Source organism: Pan paniscus, chromosome 23 (assembly GCF_029289425.2).
Source record: "Pan paniscus chromosome 23, NHGRI_mPanPan1-v2.0_pri, whole genome shotgun sequence".
Taxonomy (NCBI): domain Eukaryota; kingdom Metazoa; phylum Chordata; class Mammalia; order Primates; family Hominidae; genus Pan; species Pan paniscus.
The window spans coordinates 43545962-43569460 of record NC_085927.1 but is presented as its reverse complement, the minus strand read 5'-3'; the positions used below and the strand labels follow the sequence as shown (position 1 = coordinate 43569460).

The 23499-nt window shown below is 44.3% G+C and overlaps 1 protein-coding gene across 5 annotated transcripts in view; it reads left to right on the top strand.

Annotated features, from left to right (window-relative positions):
* Positions 1–23499, top strand: part of LARGE1 (LARGE xylosyl- and glucuronyltransferase 1) — an 852160-nt gene that overhangs the window by 292439 nt on the left and 536222 nt on the right. For all 5 annotated transcript variants that reach the window (XR_010111820.1, XM_003821498.6, XM_003821496.5 and 2 more), the window contains one exon: positions 3256–3338. Coding sequence is in view for 4 of the 5 variants with exons in the window: in XM_003821498.6 (XP_003821546.1) it covers positions 3256–3338 (83 nt within the window). In the remaining variant the exon portion in view is untranslated. The remainder of the gene's footprint in view (positions 1–3255; positions 3339–23499) is intronic.

The window sequence follows — 23499 nt, the reverse complement described above, 5'->3', positions numbered from 1 at the left end:
AACCCCAGATTTTGGAACACCCAAAACTCCTCTAAGAACATAGTGGATGCCACTGTGATTTTCTGCTTTCCCAGGGAGCAGGGCCCTGCTGCTATGCCTCCAGATGATGCATTTATTCATGGTGGCAGGTGTATTCGATGAAACTAAAGAGATTGGAAAATTATGTAAAATGTTCAAGAATGTGCATGCTTGTGCTTACATTTAATGGGCCCATTTTAAAAAGTCCCTGAACCCTGAAACCAAGACAAAGTTTGATATCTCTGAGGCTGTATGTTTAAATATTTGCGATTCTGAAGAGCCTGATTCAGCGTGTTTTTCCCCATTCTCATCCCCTTCCCAGTTATGTCTTCCATGTGCAGGCGTTTTCCTATTCATTTCCCTCATGATTGAAATGGTGACAGTTACATCTGCATTATAATCTTTCATCCTGAGTCTTTTACGGATATTATCCAGAGATAAGCAATGGTGTCTTTCTTTTACAGGTGGAGAAATTAAAATATGCATAAATTAGCCTGAAAAAAAGGTACCAGAAAACCCAGAGGGATCTGACATCACTTCATTTTGCTTCATTTTGCTCCCTCAACCCTCATACAGGGTTTTCTCACAGCACTGCTCTTGACCTTTGGGGCAGGATAGGTCTTTGTTTTGGGGCTGTCTTGTGCATTGTGGGATGCTGAGCAGCATCCCTGGCCTCTACTCACAGATGCCAGTAGCATCCCCCTGCCCCCCACCCGAGACCCACCAAGTAGTGACAACCAAGACTGTCTCCAGGCATTGCAGATGTCCTAAGGGTTGGAGGATGGGGAGGTGAATATGTCCCTGGTTGAGAACTACTGCCTTCCAGTAGAGCATTTGAAGATCCTGGGCATCAGAGACTGTGAATTCTTGGTCTGAAGGACGGAGGGCCTGGGGCACAGTGTATATCTTAAAAATCTGTTTCTGATGTACCACCAGGGTTAAGAATCTGTTCTAGGTGGGGTGCGATGGCTTATACCTGTAATCTCAGCACTTTGGGAGGCCAAGGTGAGTGGATCACTTGAGGTCAAGAGTTTGAGACCAGCCTGACCAACATGGTAAAAACCCAGCTCTACTAAAAATACAAAAATTACTTGGACGTAGTGGTGGGTGCTTGTAATCCTAGCTACTCAGAAGGCTGAGGCAGGAGAATCACTTGAACCTGGGGGGCAGAGGTTGCAGTGAGCTGAGATCGTGCCACTTCATTCCAGCCTGGGTGACAGAGTGAGATTCTGTCTCAAAAAAAAAAAAAAAAAAGCAAAAACAGTCTGTTCCAGAATTCAAATCCCAATTCTCTAAGCCTGAGTTTCCTGATCTGTGATACTAAAATGATAATACTGTTCCTGTCTCATACAACTGTGAGCCTGAAATCTGGTAATATGAAGCACAGTGCCTGGAATGTCATGATTTGCTCACTACATACTAGCTTTCATGATGCTTCTCATTCCTCTCTTGCATCTCCCCTCCTCTTTCTTCTTGGGAGCAGGTATAAGAGCAGAGGTGGAGACCGTAGCACCCATCTGGGTTGGGGATTTGCATTTCGAATGTGGGGGTAGGGTGCATACGGGAGCTGAGAGCAGAGTGGGGTGATGGTTCAGATGAGCCCTGGTGGGGGCCGGCATGGAGCCTAACAGTCAAGGGCAAAGGGACCCTCCATAGAGGAAGAGGAGCGGTAGAGTGATGTGAGGCTCTGAGTCCTGCTGATGTGGCAAGCCCATAATTGTAGGATTTCTGAGAAAATTAGATTCTATATGAAGCCAAGGTCAAGTTTCTCATACAGGGAATAGGTGTCCAAGTTGGGGTGAAGGTCATTGGGGTTAAATGGGTCATGGATGTGGATTTGAGGGTGTGGGATGGTTCATCCCTGATGGCCGAGACTCCTGTGCTGATATATGACAGTGGGGTGATGAAGGAGGCCTGGGAACCAGAGGACATTGTCACATCGCCCTGTATGGGATGGACCCAGATATCAGAACTGCATTTTGACATGGCTGGTTGGGATAACAAGGTATCTGGAAGCCCGTGTCATGGGAGCAAGGGCTCTGAGGAGTTCTGGAAAAGAAAAGGCATCTCTCAGGTCCCCTCCTTTAATGGAAGTATTGAATGCTGGAGGAAACGTCATTGTTCTACAATATGCCCAGGACAGAATGCAACTGGAGTGGGTGTTAAGAGGCAGGTTTCCATTCAAGGAAGGCTGTGCTTCAGTAGAAAGGACAAAATCCGGAAGTGTGAACTCTCCATTCTTCCCGAGGCTGGATAATGATGTCCCGTCGGGGATGCCCTAGAGTGGTGCTTTCCGATCTTTTTCAAGTTGTGCCACACATAGAAAATGATAACTGCTATGATGCAGGAGGAAAATAGAAAAGTTGCCTGAGGATGCCAGCCCCGCCCAGTAGCTTAGAGGGTGTAAACAGATGAGTATATTTGTCACCTGTAATTCAATCGTGGCACACTAAGTTGCCTGGGCACTCCATTTGGGAAGCCCAGCTCTGGAGGACCTTTTTTGGTATCATTGGAATGTAGTGTGGTGGGCAGCATATTCCTCTCTTGGCATTGTTCCCTCACTCCTTAGCACCATCCTGCAAGATACATGTCATGACGCTTAAATGGCAGTGAGTCAGTGGACCCTGCAGCTCTCCCAGGGTCACCCTGAGTTCAAGGATTCATGTCTGAGGCCCATGCTCCTGGCTACTTAGTTGAGATAACCCCCTGGGTTCCCTTCAATTCTGCCAGTCTTCCGTTCTTTGAACTGTATCCCAGATGGAGTGCGGAGGTGTTCCTGTGTCCCCTTTGGCCCTTTTATTAGGTTGGCCCTAACCCAACACATCTTGTGGGAACATTTCACAAACTCTCTGAGCCATAACTTCTTAGTCTGAGATCCCTGATTGTTGGTTCATACTTTCAAGATGTATTTCTTTCCTCTCTGTTTAACCAATTGTCATTGTCGCTCAGCTTGGGGACAGGAGACTCACTGTTTGCCTATTTGAGCCAATCACCATCTCTCTTGTCCCCAAAATGTAATTGGAAGGAGCCTTAATGGTTTCCAAATGATAATAGCTCCATAAGCCGATTAGAAAGGCCTTAATAAAACTGTCTTGAGTTATTTTCCACAGCTGCCCTTTGTTTTCTAATGATGCCAACAAGAAATCAGGGCAATTTTTCTTTCTAGTGTGATCTGAAGCACCAGGAAGGCCTCCTTCCGTCTGTCTGACTGCTCACCCCATCTTCTTTTCTTCCCAGACAATCCACGTTGCTATTGTCTGCGCCGGATACAATGCCAGCCGGGATGTCGTCACCCTGGTCAAATCCGTCCTGTTCCATAGGTAAGAACAACTTCTGTGCTGTGTGGGCTGAGGTCTGTCACTGCCTGCCTGTGTATTTCCTTGGGGAAGGGTTAAATAGGAGCAAAATTTCTCATCAATCATTCTAGCTGCCATAAAAATGTAATTTTTGTCTGAAACCCTGAGGAGATGATTGTGTTAACAATGTTTAATGACAGCGATTAGGTGCTGTCTTGCCATGTTTAGAATTGTAACTCTCAGACCTAATGCAATCTTAAAGGACACCTCAAATCTGATGCTTCAGCCTCTCTATCAGCTTCCCCTGCCTAGCATTTACCAGATCTCAGTTGTTATACATCCTTGTCGGTAGGTTGTGTTATGGATTGAGTTATGTCCACCACAATTCTTATGTTGAGTCCCTCATTCCTGGTACCTGAGAATATGACTGTATTTGGAGATAGGGTCTTTAATTAGATTAAAATGGGGTCATTAGTGTAGGCCCTAATCTGATATGACAGGTGTCTTTTAAAAAAAAAGAGGAGATTAGGATACAGACATGTGCCAAACACAGACCATGTGAACATACATTGAGAAGGAGGCCATATGCAAGTCAAGAGAGCAGCCTCAAAAGATCCTGGACTTCTGGCCTCATAGACAGTGGGAAAATAAATGTCTCCTGTTTTATCCACCTAGTCGGTGGTGTTTTCTTATAGACAGGTTGCTTCCTCTATTCTGGTGTGGGCTGTCCCACTTTTGGGCATTTCTGACTGTAAAAAAGTCCTGCCTTAGTTAAACTATTTGCCAACCTGCGGATGATCTCCATTGACTCTCATGGACCCCCCCATGGGAACCATCATCCTAAGGATTGGTTCTTCTTCTACCTGGAAGTGATAATGCCTCTGGATGCTTATCTCTTCTCCATGTGACACTTCCAGCATTGGCTTCTGCTTTCTCATGGAACTTTCCTTCTGTTCCTCACTATTTTGATTGGCATCTAGACATACCCAGGGTCCTATCCAGAATGGTGTTCACAGTTCCAGCCAGTGTCCTTGGCTCTGCTTTAACACTCTTGCCAAGGGTTTGGATGAAGCTTATCCACAGCTGTAGCCAACAGCATGGAAACCTGTTGGGTGGATGAGTCAGGATCCAGGAGGCTCTCCATAGTAGGAATAGTGGTGAAAAGTTTGCAGAGGTCAACTGAGCAGAGATCAGTGTAAAATGCTGCACCTGAATCTGTCAATGGCATAAACAAAGATGGGAACCATGGTGGGCTTCAAGACCTACCAACCCTGCAAGGAACTGGGATTCGTCATTGGTTCTACCTTCTCTGTGTCTTCCAACAAGCCCATCTGCAGTCAGTGCTGTGTGATTCTCCCTCTGAGATGGTTTTCACTTTCTCCCCATTCTCTCCATCCCCACTGCAACTGATGTCATTCAGGGCCACCTATCCTCTCACCTTCATGTGTCCTTCCTGCTTCTCCAGTTTCTACTCTTCAGATCATCTGCTGTGATTCCAGAATGACATTTCAAACAGGCACATCTGATTTCTCAAAACCTTTTAGCGGCTTCTCCTTGTCAAGGGGTGGAAATCAAACCCTTTTACCATGGCACAAAGACCAGGTTGATCTCCATAGTGCTTTCTGTCTCCTCTTTTTGCTTTGACTTTGCACTCCAGCAGCTCTGACCTGCTTGTAGCTCCCCACTGCCCCCATAGCGTGTCCGGCCTGTTGTGTCTGGTTATGCTGCTCTGTCTACCCATTTCTCCCTCCTTCTCCATTTCCTCCCACCCTCACCTTGGCAAACTCCCTCTTAGCCTTTAAGACTTTACATAAGCATCTTTTCTAACAGGAAGCCAACCTTCTGCCTGGGTTGGGGTTTCTCGTCTACCAGCCCACAATACCCCCTGTGCTTCTTTCCATCATTAGATTTATTACATTATATTTTATATATCTATTAATGACAGGTCTGCTGTAGCAGAAGGTGGGCTTTCTGGAAGACAGAACCCATGCCTTCATTTTCTGTGTCCCTAGTATCTTAGCAAAGTAGCTGACAGGTATTACATGCTCAATAAATGTTTACTTATTTGACAAGTCAGTCTGGGGGAGTTCATTAATAAAGAACGTGAAGATATGTATTCAATCAGTTAATTAATATATCCAGCCCAGACTTAGTTCAGTTCCACATTCATGACACTATATTGCTGAGTGATTGTCAGCAGTTCGTTTTGCCTTATTTTTATTTTTTATTTTTTATTTTATTTTTTTTGAGATGGAGTTTTGCTCTTGTCGCCAAGGCTGGAGTGCAGTGGCATGATCTTGGCTCACTGAAACCTCTGCCTCCTGGATTCCAGCGATTCTCCTGCCACAGCTGCCCAAGTAGCTTGGATTACAGGCGCCTGCCACCACACCCAGCTAATTTTTGTATTTTTAGTAGAGACTGGGTTCCTCCATGTTGGCCAGGCTGGTCCCAAACTCCTGACCTCAGGTGATCCACCCACCTTGGCCTCCCAAAGTGCTGGGATTATAGGTGTGAGTCACCGCCCCCAGCCATTTTAACTCTTTAGACTTTAGGTTTTTTTTTTTTTTTTAAATCAGTTAACTTTTGCTGTGTGTCAGTTCACCCTAAAACTTAATGGTCTAAAACATTTACTTATTAGTTCAGTTGTTTCTACTGGGCTGACCTGTACGGTTCTTCTGCTGGGCCACTTATGTGCCTGCAGCAAGCTGGCAAGTTAGCAAGCGTCAAATTCACTGCCCATCCTGAATGGAGAAGTGGATAGGAGAAGTAAGCAATCAACAAATAGATAACAGTTCACCGTAGAGGCTGTCAGTTCTTCCTCGTAGCGCTGTCCAGTTGGAATTATGATTTCAGTTGTATATTTGAAGAGGAAATGGAAACACCAAATAAAGAATGGCCAAATGGGGCTTGACCTACTGTCTTCCGACCTGAGGCGAGATGCCCTTTCCACATTGTTATTGTTTCTCTGCAGTTTTGAAGGCTCCTTTCAGTACTACGGCCTTCGTCCTGTGGCTTAAAACCAGGCATTTTGTACACTAAGCATTGAATGAGATGAGTGGTCTTCAGACTTTTATGTATTTACTACTTGGTGCCATGACGTATCAGGTCTCTCCCTGATTTAAAAAAAAAAAAAAAACCCACTTTCTAGAAAAGGGCCTTTGCATGATGTACAGGTATTCAATTACGCTATTTCTCAATTATGGCAAAGTTAAAGGTCATAAAAACCTCTGGTGTTGTGTATAAATTTTATTCCTGTTGCCCTAGCTGCAAATCAGATAATCTAATAGTTGTTGAAATTGTAGGAATCCTGTTGGGTGTAAACTTTTACTCCTACAGTAACTGTGCAGCACAAAGATGTTAAATTAAAAAATAGCAGTAGTAATATTATTAGCTGCTGATGGCATGTCATACTTTTAAGGTGGCGTGAGGACTTGAGAAGAAAGCAAATCCTTAGTATGTGCTACGAAAATTCTGCATCCCATTTGTTATGCTGAGCCCCTGTCTACTCCAGTGGGCATGGCACTAGGTTCAGGAGGCCAAAGAAGAAACCCAGGGCCAGCAAATGAGACGTTGGGTTTAACTGGGGGCTTACATATATGGGGAGAGATTCCAGTGGCAGCGGGCTGGACAGATCTGCCTTACGTACAGCCCGGTGGCAACAGGCTGGTCAGGAGAACCCCAGGACCCAGTGGCAGCAGGTTGGGCAGGAAAACTGCAACTACTTATGAAAGGCATGCAGTTTATATAACATTTTTGCTTAGCACCTGTGTTAGTCCATTTTCATACTACTATAAAGAACTGCTTGAGACTGGGCAATTTGTAAAGGAAAGGGGTTTAATTGACTCACAGCTTAGCATGGCTGGGGAAGCCTCAGGAAACTTGTAATCATGGCGGAAGGTGAAGTGGGAGCAAGGCATCTTCTTCATAAGATGGCAGGAAGGAGAAGTGCTGAGTGAAGGGGGAAGATCCCCCTAGAAAGCCATCAGATCTGGTGAGAACTCACTCACTCACTATCATGAGGACAGCATGGGGGAAACCACCTCCATAATTCAGTCACCTCCACCTGGTCTCTCCCTTGACACATGGGGATTATGGGGATTATAGGAATTACAATTCGAAATGAGATTTGGGTGGGGACACAAAGCCTAACCATATCAGCACCCTTTCCCTAACAACCTCCAGTGGGGGTGGCACCACGAGGTTGCCAAGTAGCACCACTTCAATCACCCCAAAACTCAGGGCCTCAATTCCCTGTATGGCCTGTATTCCATGGGACAGTTTGGGAGCTCAGATGTTTCTTATAGACAAGGAATGAATCTCCAGGTTGGCCTCTCCTGGATTCTCCAGTTCAGAACACACATTCAGGTACGTCTGTCAAACAGGGTCATTCTCATGGTATGCTTAAGTTATTGCTGTCAGGTGCATTTACCATACACCATTTTAATGACTACTGACCACCTTGGACCAAATTACCACAGAAGTTCCTGTCATCCCTGAAATTATACAAATGGGAATGATTCTGTGAATTGATATGCTGGTGATGAGTTGAGATACAAGACAAAAGGACTTTTGAAAGACTTTCGGCTCAGAAAGTCCAGCTATAAATAGCTTCATTGCTTCCCAAGCACATTATGGGGATTAAGTAATACATGGTTATAAAATACATTGACAAATGAAGTACCTTACTAATGTTAAGAATAATATAATAATAGTGGTGCAGGATGCTTCTTTTGGCTTTCACTGTTAATTATAGTAATTAGATTTATTTTCCAGACAAGATTTGGTGCAAATTTTCATTTAAGGCTTGCTTCATTACATCACATCAGTTTTACTTCTGCCATATGCTTGATGACATATTTCAAAAGATAGTAAAAGAGTAATATAGACACACTTGCACACTAATGCCAACGCTGACAATTGCTGCGACCTGTTGGAGAGAAATTAATACAATGTGGGAAGACCTTGACCCAGTATGACCACCGTAGGGACTCTCCCTTAAAAAGAGAACCCTAACAATAGAAAAACCTTTTATAAAATATTGCTTTATAATTATAAAATTGGATAATACTTAAGAACAGAATAAATAATGGAACATTCTCTTATGGTAAACCATGTACTCAGTTTTGAAAAGTATGGCATACCATGAAGCAATGCTTATATAAAATAAGTGAAAATATAATTTAAAATGGGATGCATAATATATATTTCAGTATACACACACATGCATATATGTGACATGTACACATATACAGGGTCAAAATGCAGACTAGCAGAAAATACATAAGAAATAGGACTTTTGCATGTTGCGTTTGGGTGGAAGAAATAAAGGTAATCTTGTTTTTTTTTGAGACAGAGTCTTGTCCTGTCATCCAGGCTGGAGTGCAGTGGCCTGATCTTGATGCAATCTCAGCTCACTGAAACCTCCACCTCCTGGGTTCAAGCAATTCTCCTGCCTCAGCCTCTTGAGTAGCTGGGACTATAGGCATGCACCACCACGCCCGGCTAATTTTTTTTGGTGAAGATGGGGTTTTACCATGCTAGCCTGGCTGGTCTGGAAGTCCTGACCTCAGATGATCCACCTGCCTCGGCTTCCCAAAGAGCTGGGGTTACAGGTGTGAGCCACCATGCCTGGGCGTAATCTTGTTTTTGTTTTCAGTGTTACATATATTTTTGGTTGTGTCAGCATACAACCTCTATGGTGAAGAAGAAAGATGGATGAGAAAAATATATACAAATTATAAATGACAAAGGTTTGTTTGTTACCCAGTAGAAAATAGCACAATACATGTCTGTATCACCTAGACGGCAGGCTATTCAGAGGAAAATTGGGGGCAATGCCTATGACTCCAATCCCAGTTGCAGATAAACTGGGAAATATTGCTGCTCTTCAAGGAAACTAAACTCTTAGGGAGCAGAGAAAAGAAATATTTATTTAGCAACTAAGTGTTTACCTCCTGGGCAGGAAAGTGGATCAGCTTGTAAAAATTTAATATTTGTTTGCTAGCATGATCTGCTTTCACACTCTACAGCCTTGTTGGCAGGATGAAGCTGGGTTATTTGCCTTACTTTGCATATCAAGTAGTTGTTTTTGGTTTTGTTTTTTTAAACTTCACTTGTGCCCCTGAAGGACATGGTGAATAAAAGAGCATATTAGTGACCAGTATCTGCCTTTAATTGTCTTATCCCTTTTTCAGGCTTGAATTCGTTGTAGAACTGTCTGAGTTGTGCATAGGATTTGAATAAAACAAAGAAGCAGGACTAGGTTCCGGTTCTGCTCCTACCAGGCCTGAGCTGGGTGACCCTAAGCACGTGCCTCTACATCTTGGAGCTTTGGCTTGTTTCTCAACCTGCCTTAGAGCCCCGTTTTGAATATGGGAAGATAGGCTGTATGTAATACTTGTCTGTATTTTATTTATTTAACAAATACAAATGTAGCTCTTGCTGTGTATCAGGGTCTGTTCCAAGTGTTTTCCAGATAGTAATGCATTGATTCCTCATATGCCTTCAGGAGGTGAGCACTATTATGATGTCCATTTTACTCAGAGTTAAACTAAGGAACAAGATGGTAAGTCGTGGCTCAAGGTCTCAGTGAGAAGATGGGCAGAGCCTAGTTGGAAACCAGGCAATCTAGCTTCAGAATCTGAGCTTCTCAACAAAAAGAAGTTCTCATTTTTAGTATCATGCTTCTTTTTTCTTTTTTTTTTTTTTTTTTTGAGACAGAGTCTCACTCTGTCACCCAGGCTGGAGTGCAGTGGCGCAGTCTCGGCTCACTGCAAACTCTGCCTCCCAGGTTCAAGCAATTCTCCTTCCTCAACCTCCCAACTATCTGGGATTACAGGTGCCTGCCACCACACCTGGCTAATTTTTGTATTTTTAGTAGAGATGGGGTTTTGCCATGTTGGCCAGGCTGGTCTTGAACTCCTGACTTCAAGTGATCTGCCTGCCTTAGCCTCCCTGAGTGCTGGGATGACAGGTGTGAGCCACTGTGCCCAGTCTCATTATTCTTACTTTTACTTTTAATTTTCATTCTGGGTGATAGTGTAGACGTTGTGATCTCCATAATCATTTTGATGCAGGATTTGTTGTTCCTTAGCTCAGCTAGGTCTGGGTTCTTGTCTTGTGACCAGGAAGAATTAGGCACATGGACACTCAAAGAATGAGCAAGATGGGAAGTTTTATTGAGTGGTGAAACAGCTTTTAGTGGGGAGAGGATGCAGGGTGGTCCCCCTACTCAAAGGCAGGAAGAGTTCCCAATATAGCTGAGCTCAAGGCTTCTTATGGGCTCAGAATAGGAAGTGCATGCTGATTAGTTTGTGACTATGCAAAAGAGGTTAAAGCAAAGACACCACACAAAGGTGGGCATGATAGTGTAGAAAACCAATTAGGAAAGGGTAGATATGTGTAAAATAGGTAAAGGATGTGGATTAATTAGGGGAAAGCACACCAAACAGGAAGGCGGGTTCTCAATCCAGTTCAAGAATTTACCCAGGACTGTTTCTGGCTTGAAGGTTGGATTTCACTGGGGACCTGTTCCTTTCTGCCTAGGCATTTGTCTGCCTTTTGCCTCTATCAATTCTCACCCCTTCCAGGTATGTATTTTTGAGGTGTTAACTGTAGAATCAATACAGGTTTTAAAGGCCTGGGCATCAGTATTTCTAGTTAAGTCTTAAGAAAATAGCATAGGCAGGTGATATCTTTGAACAGGTAAGAGATCAATGATATTTGGTCATACCCATAAATATTAAAACCAAAAGGAACTGCTTTTTATAGTGCAGATGTTAAGCTTCACATGGGCTATTGTATTTGAATGTTATCCCGACCTGGTGCCATTATCCCCATAAACAGATGAGGAAACCAAGGCTCAGGGAAGTTAAATAGTTTGTTCAAGGTCACAGATGAATCAGTCTCCAACCTGGACTCTGCCAGCCCCTACAATCCTTGCTGCTTTTACTGCATTACAAGGCCTTTTGATTTTTCTTGAAAGTTGCTCTGTTCTTCTCTTTTGGAAAGCTTTTCTGATATGGCACTGACTTGTCCTTGAATCTTCCCATATCATCAAAGGCACTTGGCCACTCTCAAATGAAAAACTCTTGTTCTAGCTGCAGTGATTTTCTGAAATGAGTCCTCTTAAATCTGTAAGTGCAACAGATTCACTGAGAATTCAGGTTGCTGTCACACGCGCTTTCTTTTTCTAAGATTGCCATTGCATTGTAAATTTAATAATTAAAGATTATTTCAGCTCAAATGTGCTTGTATATTTTAATGAAAACAGGCCCTAGATTGCCTTGGAGGGACCATGGCACATTCCTGACAAAATAAGAAAGAAAGGCAGGAAGAAAGCAATGGCTTAATCATCCTTGCTTCTTTGTAGTACCATATTTATTGCATCTCAGCCTGGAACAAGGGAGCAGTTAAGGAAACCAGAGGGAGCAGAAGTGTTGCTCATTAAGAGTGAAGTCTGCAGGCTCTGCTGGAGAGGAAGCACACACTTGCTTCCTTCTTTGGTGTAGAATTGTGGTCTGGTCTGTCTGTGGACCACACTTGATGTCTGCAGCAATATGTGGGTTGCAGTAACCCAGGCATGCTATGTGGGACCACTGTGTATTAAGATGTGTACCCAAGCTGGCCTGGCCAGGCAGAAGCTTTTTCTAAGGGGCCTCAGGCAATGCTCGCAAGTGTATTTATAACTGGTAGCTGGCATAAAAGACTATTTTAGATGTTATACAAATATAAAACTAAATAGCCTTGAATCATATATTGAGAAAATTATTCCTCTGAATGAGTTTTTATTATCTGCAGTTGGTGAAATTCTCTTTGGTGTAAATATGTCCTTAACATCTGTCTAACTCTTGCTAATCTCCCTTTGAACAAAAGAGAATAGGATGTAGACTCATAGGCTTTGGCTGATTTTGGAATTTGCAGGGCTCTGTCATTAAAACTATTTCTTACCTTCCTGAGTTAGGAACCAAATGTGAAATAAGGCTCAGAAGTCACGCATATAAAGAATGAAATAAGCCTCCTTTATTGCCGTTAGTCTTGAGTATAGAATGTTCTTTCAACTGTGGCCACAAATAGAGCTCTCACTTATGTCACCATGAATTGGACTTACCTCCCGGTCAGAGGCCAGCCTGGACAACTGCAGGGTTTCCCACATGGGCACACCATTTACTGCTTAGCACATCCCCCTAGGGAAGGAAGCCCAGAAGCAGAAGCAGAGCAGGCCTCCTTCCCTCTCCCAAATACACAGGTCAGACCAACATTCCAGCATTTACCTATTCCTCTGAGATGAATAAGTAAATATGATAAAATTTGCTCTTTAAAAGTGTACAATTTAGTGGTTGTTTAGTAAATTCACAGAATTGTGCAACTATCCTCAGTATTTAATATCAGAGCATTTTTATAACCTTAAAAAGAAATCCCCAGCCCCAATACTACTCATTTCCTCCTCTTCCCATCCCATACCAACCACTAATCTGCTTTCTGTCTTTTTGGATTTGCCTGTTCTGGACATTTCATGGAAGTGAAATCATACAGTATTTAGTCTTTTGGACTGGCTTTTTTCATTTGGCAGAATGTTGTCAAAGTTCATCCGTGATGTAGCATGTATCAATTCTTCATTTATTTTAATTACCCAGAAATATTCCATTGTATGAATATACCCCATTGTATTATCCATTCATCAGCTGATGGCCATTTCAGTTTTTTCCACTTCTTTTTTTTTTTTTTTTTCTTTTGAGACAGAGTCTTGCTCCATTGCCCAGGCTGGAGTGCAATGGTGTGATCTCGGCTCACTGCAACCTCCACCTCTTGGGTTCAAGCAATCCTCCTGCCTCAGCCTCCCAAGTAGCTGGAATTACAGGTGCCTGCCACCATGCCCAGCTAATTTTTAAATTTTTTTAATTTTTTTATTTTTTTTTGTTTTTGGGAGAGACAGGGTTTCGCCATGTTGGCCAGCTTGGTCTTGAACTCCTGACCTCAGGTGATCCACCCACCTCAGCCTCCCAAAGTGCTGGGATTACAGGCATGAGCCACAGTGCCCGGCCATCCACTTCTTTACTATTATGAACAATTCTGCTAAGAATGTTCCGTATAAGCTTTTGTGTTGACATCTGTTTTCATATTTTTGTAGATATTTTTATTTTTATGCTTAATTTTTTGAGAAATTGCCAAACTGTTTCTCCTACCAGCTGCTTCATTTTACAGTTCCACCGGTAACCATTGAGGGTTCCAATATCTGCAAATTCTTAATCACTGTTTGTTATATATCTTTTTTATTTTTGCCATTCTAGTGGGTAAGTGGCTTATTGTGGTTTTGATTTGCATTTCCCTAATGATTAATGATGTTGAATGTCTTTTCGTGTGCTTGTTGGCCATTTGTATATCTTCTTTGAGAAATGGTTATTTAAATCCTTTGCTCAATTTTTATTGGCTTACTTGTCCTTTTATTGTTTGAGCTGTAAAGTATCTTTATATATTGTGGATACAGGTTGCTTATCAAATATATGCTTGAAAATATTATCTCCCACTCTGGTAGTTTTTCACTTTCTTGATCATGTCCTGTGAAGCACAAAGTTTCTTCCTTTTTTTTTTGTTTTTTGTTTTGTTTTGTTTTGTTTTTCCTTAACACTAATTTAGTTCATATGGTTCTGAAGTTGGGGCAGTCTGAGATCAGGGTGCTGGTCTGAGATCGGGATCTGGTAGGAATGGACCCTCTTCCTGTTTTGCAGATGGCCACCTTCTTGCTGTGTCTTCACATGGCAGGCAGCAGAAAAAGAGAAAAGGTTTTTTAAAAATTATTTCAGTGAAATCTGTTTTTTCTTTCATTGTTTGTGCTTCAGGGACCATATCTAAGAAACAATTACCTAACCCAATATTAAAAGATTTGCTCCTGCATTTTTTTCTAAGTGCCTCTGTACCTAACTTCCAGGTAATTATGTCAAGCTGTGGGCATTTGAATCTCTTTGGTAATGGCGTCAAACTGAGGGCATTTGGATCTTTTTGGTAATTATTCATGTGTTCGTTTATTCATTCTTTCCTTAAACAATCACTGAGTATTTCTACCTGTAAGGGGCTGTAAAAAAAAAAAAAAAATCTAGGGATAAGATTCTTAACAAAATAAAGCACCCATGCTAAGATTCCATCTAGCAGGGAACAAAGAAGAAGTAAATAGTCGATTATTTCAAAGATCTGAACTAAGGTTTGAGCACAGACTCAGCTGGAGCCACTAAGAAGGGCGTCTGACACCGTGGAATGGCCTCCTCAGAGCTGTGGTCTCTAACTTGAGAACAGAAGGCCAGACGCAATTAGCGGGGTGAAGCGTAGATGGTCCAGTAAAAGGCGACAGCATGGGCACAAGCCTGCCAGGAGAGCATGTTCAACCCTGGAACTGCACCCGAGACCAGCTAGATGCCCTCTAAGTGCTGGGGTTGTAGAGAGAGTAAGCAAGAGAGGGGGTACTTTGTGAAGCTGGAGAAGCTCTATCCTCCACAGCTGACAGTCTCATGGAGGGTAGGAGGTAGTCTTGGAGGTTAACATGGAGATTTCCAGTGATAATAAATGCTAGGAAGAAATCTAACAGGACAGTGGGATGGAGAGTGATGGGGGAGATGGGGCTGCGTTGGATGGGGTGACTGTGGAAGGTTTCCCTGGGAATGTGGCTGTTGACTTTATTCCTGCAGGAGGAGCAGGAGCTGGTCACAGGCAGAACTGAGGGAGAAATGGCTGGAGTGCAGGGTTTAAGGAAGGGGTGTGAAGACATGAGCTTTGAGGGACAGACAGGGTGAGATCATTGAAGGTCTTTTTTGCTCCATGCAAGAGGCTGGGGCTTATATATTGTACAGTGAGCAAGGGGTTGTGTGATTACATTAGAGCAAGCGTATGGCTTAGGGGCTAGAGGATATATCAGAGTGAGTTAGAGAGTCAGAAAAACAGTGAATATATTCATGAGAAAAAAGAGTGAATATATTCATGAGATATCCCCAAGGTTGGATAGGATAATGAGGCTAACATTTACTAAGTCCTCACTTCCTGCCAGTCCTTGTTGTAAGTGCCGCATACGTTTTAGCTCAATCGATCTGACAATAACTATAAGGTAGGAGCTATTGTGATCAAGCCCATTTTGAAGATTTGGAAACTGAGACTCAGAGGTGAAGAAGCTTTCCCAAGGTTCAACATTTGTTCATGACAGAACCACGTTAAGAAAAAAAAAAACAGGCAGTTTTGCTTTCAAGACCCAGCTCCTAACCATTAAGCTAAGCTGCCTTTCAGGACTTGAGGTTGATTGAGTGTGTGGCATACAGCTGGGGAGGGGGCCCAGGGCATGCCCCCATTTCTAGCTTATGTGGCTGGGTGAATGAGGCACCTTTAACCCAGGCAGGAAATTCAAGGGGAAACCTGTGTAAGGAGCCAGGAGAGGGAAAACTGATTTCTGTTTTGCAAATTGAGGAAGCCACTCATCCATGCAGTCCTGCAGAATAAACAAAAGCCCCTCCTTACTGTGTCAGGTGGTGCTCTGGGAGCTAGGATGCAGCAGTGAATGCAAGACCCAGTCTCTGTCCCCAAGGAGCTTACATTCTAAAGAAGAGACAGGTTCCAGACAAACACTCCACAAATCATTAGAAACTTGGTGTGTAGTAGCCGGGCGTGATGGCGCGTGTCTGTAATCCCAGCTACTCAGGAGGCTGAGGCAGGAGAATCTCTTGAACCCAGGAGGCGGAGGTTGTGGTGAGCCAAGATCGCGCCATTGCGCTCCGGCCTGGGCAAAAAGAGTGAAAACTCTGTTTCCAAAAATAGAAGAAACTTGTGTGTAGTAGCATTGTAATTGGGTGCTTCTTGATTCCCAGGGACCTGTAGGATGTGAAAGTGGGGCCATCTGGTTGACAGTCAGATTCACAGGTTAAAGCTCAGGGGAACTATTGCAGCTTACACAGAAGCTCCAAGAAAGGTGGTCTGGGCAGTACTTTCATGTGCTTGTGCCATGGCTTGGTGAGCCTAAAAGGAAAAGGCCACTGTCAGGAACTGCAGTCTGGGCCCACATTCTTATGATGGTACCCCAAGTGGAACATTAATGGAACCCCTCAAGCATGCTGTCTGATAGGAGTCAGACACAAGCTGCTGATAGTTAGCCCGCCTTTGATTGCTGAGACAATATCAGCAAACTGCCAAGGTCTTGGTTGTCACCTGGGCTGAGGGGCTCATGTGTTTTCTGATTAAGCATTTGTATACTCTCAGGCAAGCTAATGAAACCCACTATTCCCTTTGACAATGCAGACACCTAGTATTGCCATAAAGGTGAGGGTGAGGTTTCTTTCTGGATTTACTCTGCCTTCTGGACAGAAGCTTTAAATAGGCCAGAGGCAGAAGAAGATTGAAGGAGGAAGCCCCATGCTAATGTTTGTAGCATCTTTCTTTAAGGGCTTGCTCCTCTTACCCCACACTGGTCCACCTTCTGCTCTGTAACCGGGTTAAAACTTCCCAGAATTATAACTTCTATTTGCTGCCTGCTGAGCCTTCAAACCTTGTCTGGCTGTTTCTCTTAGAGAATGAAATTTGCAGTTCCTGGGAACTCACACATTCTAGCCCAGTCTGTCCTGTAGACGTGGTCTCTCTTTTTTTCTTTTTATCCTCCCTATTTCTGGCATTAAGTAGGTGTGCAGTAAATGTTGTTGTATGATCCACCCAAATATGACTATTGTTCTTTCACAGACCTGCTCTGTACTTTACCACCTTTGTTACTTTTTTACTCTATCAGAGTTGTCCCTTGGTATACAGAGGGGATTGGTTCCAGGAAACCCACGTATCCAGAATCTGCACATATTCAAGTCCTGTAGTTAGCCGTATGTCACCTACCCCTGTTAGACCGGTCTTGTGTTGCTATAAAGAAACACCTGAGGCTGGGTACTGTGGCTCATGCCTGTAATCCCAGCACTTTGGGAGGCCAAGGCAGGCAGATCTTGAGGTCAAGAGTTCAAGACCAGCCTGGCCAATGTGGTGAAACCCAATCTCTACTAAAAATACAAAAATTAGCCGGGCGTGGTGGTGGGTGTCTGTATTCCCAGCTACATGGGAGGCTGAGGCAGGAGAATAGCTTGAACCCAGGAGGTGGAGGTTGCAGTGAGCCAAGACCATGCCACTGCACTCTAGCTTGGGCAATAAGAGCGAAACTCTTTCGCTGGGGGTGGGTGGGGGGAAACTTAAGACTGGGCAATTTAGAAAGAAAAGAGATTTAATTGGCTCACAGTTCTGCAGGCTGCACAAGCATGGTGCCAGCATCTGCTCGGCCACTGGGGAGGCCTCAGGGAGCATTTACTTATGTCAGAAGGGCGAAAAAGGAGCAGGCACATCACATGGTGAAAGTAGGGGCAGGAGAGAGGGTGGGAGGTGCCACAATCTTTAAACAGCCAGCTCACATGAGAAGTCACTCAGTATTATGAGGACAGCACCAAGCCATTAGGGATCCACCCCCATAACCCAGACATCTTCCACCAGGCTCCACCTTCAACGCTGGGGATTACATTTCAACATGAGATTTGAGTGGGGGAAAAATATCCAAACTATATCATTCCTCTCCTGGCCCCCCAAATGTCATGTCCTCCTCACATTTCAAACTACAATCATTGTTTCTCACTAGCCTCCCAAAGTCTTAATTCATTCCATTTTTAACTCAAAAGTCCCAAGTTCAAAGTCCCATCTGAAGATGAGTTCCTTCTACCTATAAGCCTGTAAAATCAAAACGCAGTATTTACTTCCAAGATACAATGGTGGTACAGGCATGAGGTCAACACTCTTATTCCCAAAAGGAGAAACTGGCCAAAAGAAAGGTGCTACAGGCCCCCACACAAGTCTGCAACCCAGCAGGGCAGTCATTAAATCTTAAAGCTCCAAAATAATTCTTGACTCCATGTCCCATACCTAGGGCACACTGGTGCAATGGGCAGGCTCCCAAAGCCTTGGGCAGGAACACTCCTGTGGCTTTGCAGTGTACAGCCCCTGCAGCTGCTCTCATGGGTTGGAGTTGAGTGTCTGTTGCTTTTCCAAGCACAAGGTGCACGTCGCCAGTGGATCTACCATTCTAGAATGTGGACGATAGTGGCCCCCTTCCCACAGCTCCGCTAGGCAGTGTCCCAGAGGGGACTTTGTGTGGGGTCTCCAACCCCACATATACCCTAAGCACTGCCCTAATGGAACATCTCTGGTGGGCTCTGCCCCTGTAGCAGGCTTCTGCATGGGCACCCAGGCTTTCTTATACATTCTCTGAAATCTGGTAGAGGCTGTCAAGCCTCCTTCACTGTTGCACTCTCCGTCCTGACAGGCTTAACACCCCATGGAAGTTGCCAAGGTTTATAGCTTGCACTCTCTGAAGCTGCAGCCTGAGATGTATCTTGGGCCCTTTGGGCTGAGGCTGGAACTGGAGAGGCCACAATGCAAAGAGCAGCCTTTTGGGGTGGTGCAGGGCAATGGTGTCCTGGCCCTGGCCCAGGAAACCATTCTTTCTTCCTAGGCCTCTGGGCCTGTAATGGGAGGGGCAGCCTGGAAGACTTCTGAAATGCCTTCAGGGCCTTTTTCCCATTGTCTTGGCTGTCAGTACCTGGCCCCTTTTTAGTTATGCTAATATCTCTAGCAAGTTGTGGGTTCTTCTCCCCCACCACCCACCACCACCCTATAAAGCCTTTTCTTTCTTTTCCACATGGTTAGGCTACGAAATTTCCAAATTTTTACACCCTGCTTCCCTCTTTAAGTTCCAACTTTTAGATCATTTCTTTGCTCCTCCATCTGGACACTTTGCTGCTTAGAAATGTCCTCTGCCAGATACCCTAGGTTGTCACTCTTCAGTTAAAACTTCCACAGATCTCTAGGGCATGGACTCAATACAGTCACATTCTTTGCTAAGGCACATCAAGGGTGACCTTTAATCAAGTTCCCAATAAGTTCCTCATTCGCATCTGAGAACTTGTCAGACTGGACTTCAATGTCCTTATCACTATCTGCATTTTGGTCACAACCATTAAACCAGTCTATAAGAAGTTCCAGACTTTCCCATCTTCTTCTGAGCCCTCCAAACTCTTTTAGCCCCTGTACGTTATCCAGCTCCAAAGTTGCTTCCATATTTTCATATATGTTTATAGTAGTATCTCACTCCTGGTACCAATTTTTCTGTGTTAGGCTGTTCTTGCCTTGCTATAAACACCTATGACTGGATAATTTATAAAGAAAAATGGTTTAATTGGCTCATGATTCTGCAGGCTGTACAAGCATGGCACCAGCATCTGCTTGGCTTCTAGGGACACCTCAAGGAGTGTTTACTTATGGCAGAAGGTGAAGCAGGAACAGGTACATCACATGCAAGAGGAGAGTGGGAGCAAGAGAAAGTGTTTAAAAAAAGAGAAACTCTTTTTTTCTTAAACTCTTAAAAACTCTTAAAAAAACTTCTTAAAAAAAGAGTTTCTCTTTTTTTAAACAACCAGATCTTGAGAAAATTCACATCATGAGGACAGCACCAAGCCATGAGGGATCCGCCCCCATGACCCAAACACTAACCATCAGGCCTCACCTCCAAAATTGGGGATTACGTTTCAACATAAGATTTGGATGGGGAAAAATACCCAAACTGTATCACAGCCTGTGGGAAAAATCAGCCCTCAGTATAGCTGGGTTTCCCATTCCAGACTTTGTTGAAAAAAATCCATATGTCAGTGGACCCATACAGTTCAACCCCATGTTACTCAACAGTCAACTGCACTTCCCTGCTGAATGCCTCCCTTTCTCCTCCTATACCCATTTAGAGCTCCCATTTAATTGCCACATAGTTCATGGAAACCTCCCAGATTCTTCACTACCAAAATGTCATCTCTTTCACCCTCACCACCATGTAGCTTTTGTGCTCCTCCTTGTAGAGTTGTCATATATGGTTGTGCAGGTTGTTTTCCATCTAACTCTGAGAGTGTCCGGCATATTACCTGTTGGTTTATGTGGAAGGCTCCCTGGGAAGTGGGCCATTCTCAAGCTCAGCTGTTGTGTGTGGCAGCCCAGCACAGCGGCGCATCCATGTTCTGATGTTTGTGGAGTTTTTTGTATTCTGTCTTCCTCTGACTCTCCAAGATTGTAAGCTGCTTGAAGAGGACACTCGTAGCTCATTCATCACCTGTATCCCTGTTGTAACTTATATGTAGTTATTGCTTAATAGCTCTTTGTTAGATATTCATTCAGCCCGTTTTTTGTCTGTGCTTGGAAGAACTAATTGAAAATACTTCATCAAAAACGCGATGCAAAAGTAGTAGAGAAAAAAGCAGTATCATAAGTTAATATTGGTAATAGATAACCTGTATTGAAATCTTACCATATATCAGGTAGTACTTTACTAAGCACTTTATGTTTATTATGTTATTTTATCCTCACGATTATCCAATATAATATTCCTTGCTTCCCATTATCTCTTTCCTGCTTTGGAGATGAGAAAATTAGTCCTTGAGAGATGAAGTGACTTGCTTACAGTCACTCAGTAGGTACTGCAGCGGGGATGCCAAGCCAGGCATTCTGGAACACAGTCCAAACTCCGAACTCTTGATACAAAGTGTGCCATCAACTGTTTCTGCCCTCCTGTGCTGGTGGTTACAGTGATAATATAAGGAGGTGCATTGGCTTTTTGTTGTTGTTACAGGAATATCTATTCAGGACCCATGATTCACCAGGTTCTTTGCTGGATACTGCGGATGGGGATGAAAAGATGGTTTCTGTCGTCTGTGGTCTCACAGTAGGGACAAGGAGCCAGCAGTTTAAATACATATCACAATGCCTTGCTACAGATGGCAGATGAGCTTTTCACACAAGGTGCAGAGTTAGCAGAAGAAGGACACGAGGAAGTGCTCAAAGAAGGTTTCCAGGAGGAGATGACTTACAAAGGGAATTTTGAAGAATGAACAGGAATTCATGGGGCTTCCAAGCAGGGAAGGGCATTCCATGGAGAGGGAACAGCACAAGCAAAGATACAGAAATGTGGAAAGTATGATGCGTTAGAGCAAATATAAGAAGCTTGGTCCATTTATTATTGTCACCCCATGGCTAAAATTAAGCTGCCCCTCTACTGTAGATGAACATGCAACTTGACCATGATATAGGCTTACCTTTATCCATTCTCCATTAATAAGAATCCATTATGGCAACTGTGGCCTTGGGAGACAGTCGTGGAAACACTGAGGGCCAAATGGACCGTCTGTCTCCCTGGTGACTTTGTCCTGCTGCCTCTGACTTGGCCCTCAGGTAAGCCACTGGCCAGTGGGCAAACACAGCATTGTCCCTTCATGCCACCAAGCATCACCAAGGTCCAGTGGCAGCTTCTTATAGGGCATTTAGGAAAGCTCTAGGGAAAATATGCCCCTTTCCCCTGAGCATGGTGAGCATAGATAATTTTATGGGAAAGTTGCAGTCTTTAAAAGGCAGTGGGTCCCATGGGGAAATTCTGCAGTGCTGACTGTTTATTCAGTTTATTACCCTTAGGCACCTGTTACATGTATGGCAGGTTGGCCTTGAGAAATAACTTTCTTCAGGTCTAGACCCACCCATTCAGCAGCAGCACTGGCTTTGCCACCCCTGACTTCAGCTTGGTTGCCCAATCCCAGACTCACTGTCCTCCTCCAAGGTGCCTTTCTCATTGTATTCCCTGTCCTGGAGCCATTGCCACCGACCCAGGAACCCCAGTGTTGCCTTCTGCTCCTCCCTCTCTCTCTTTTTTTTCTCATATCTAAGATCTGTTCTCCTGAAATCCTCTAGATCCAGCTTCCTTGTTTTTCTTCCTGGGATGGACACTTTTTTTTTTTTTTGGAGATGCAGTTTTGCTCTTGTTGCCCAGGCTGGAGTGCAATGGCGCGATCTTGGCTCACAGCAACCTCTGCCTCCCAGGTTCAAAGTGCTGCTCCTGCCTCAACCTCCCAAGTAGCTGGGATTACAGGCATCTGCCACCACGCCCGGCTAATTTTGTATTTTTAGTAGAGACAGGGTTTCGCCATGTTGGTCAGGCTGGACTCGAACTCCTGACCTCAGGTGGTCTGCCCACCTCGGCCTCCCAAAATGCTAGGATTATGGGTATGAGCCACGGCACCTGGCCAACACTGTCTTAATCGGATTCTCATTTCACGTCCACCAAGTCTAATGATCTCCTAAATGACATGTCTACATCTGTTCCCCTCATCTCCCATCTATCCATTCAGTTCATTGATTCAACTCCTACTCTCTTCTAGGCACTGTGCTGTAGATCATGGGCCTGTCTATTTGAACGTATCTGATGTGATCCTTGAGCTTGCTGAGCTCACATGGGGGGTGTAGACAAGTAGACAGGCAACCACTACATAAGGATGAGTAGGCCGGTACGTATGGCTGGGATAACAGTTAGGAAGGACCCCTGACCTAGATGTGGGTAGTCAGGAAAGGATCCTAGGAGCAAATGATGGTGGTCCTAAGGCAGACTAAGAGATAACCAAGTGCTGAATGTGGAGGTGCAGGGTGGGCAAGACTGTGAGCTCCATGACAGCAGGGGCAGTGCGGGTATGTCTGACTCACCACTGTGTCCCCAGCATCCAGCTCATCCCCTGACAAATAGGGTGTACTCAGTGAGGATTTATTGAATGAGCAACTGCGGGACAGATGCCTGCAGAGCAAGCTAAATATGATAAGGCCCAGGGTGGAGAGAGAGCACGGGGTAGGGGGTGGGAAACTGAGAGATGGTCTGTATGTCTGGAACATAGGACAGGTGTGAGGAGTGACTATGCCGACGGCCGAGAGCTAAAAGGCCAGTCATCCTGCCCCCGACACCTCCCTGAAGTCTAGTCTGTTTATTTTTATTTTATTTTATTTTATTTGTTTATTTTGTGATGGGGTCTCGCTCCGTTGCCCAGGCTGGAGTGCAGTCGCGCAATCTCGGCTCACTGCAACCTCCACCACCCAGATTCAAGCAATTTTCCTGCCTCAGCCTCCCAAGTAGCTGGGACTACAGGCACGTGCCACCACACCAGGCTAATTTTTTGTATTTTTAGTAGAGATGGGGTTTCACTGTGTTACCCAGGATGGTCTCGATCTCCTGATCTCATTATCTGCCCGCCGTGGCCTCCCAAAGTGCTGGGATTACAGGTGTGAGCCGCCGTGCCCGGTCCAAACTGTTTTAATTAAACTTTCATTGCATTCTCATGTCCTTCTC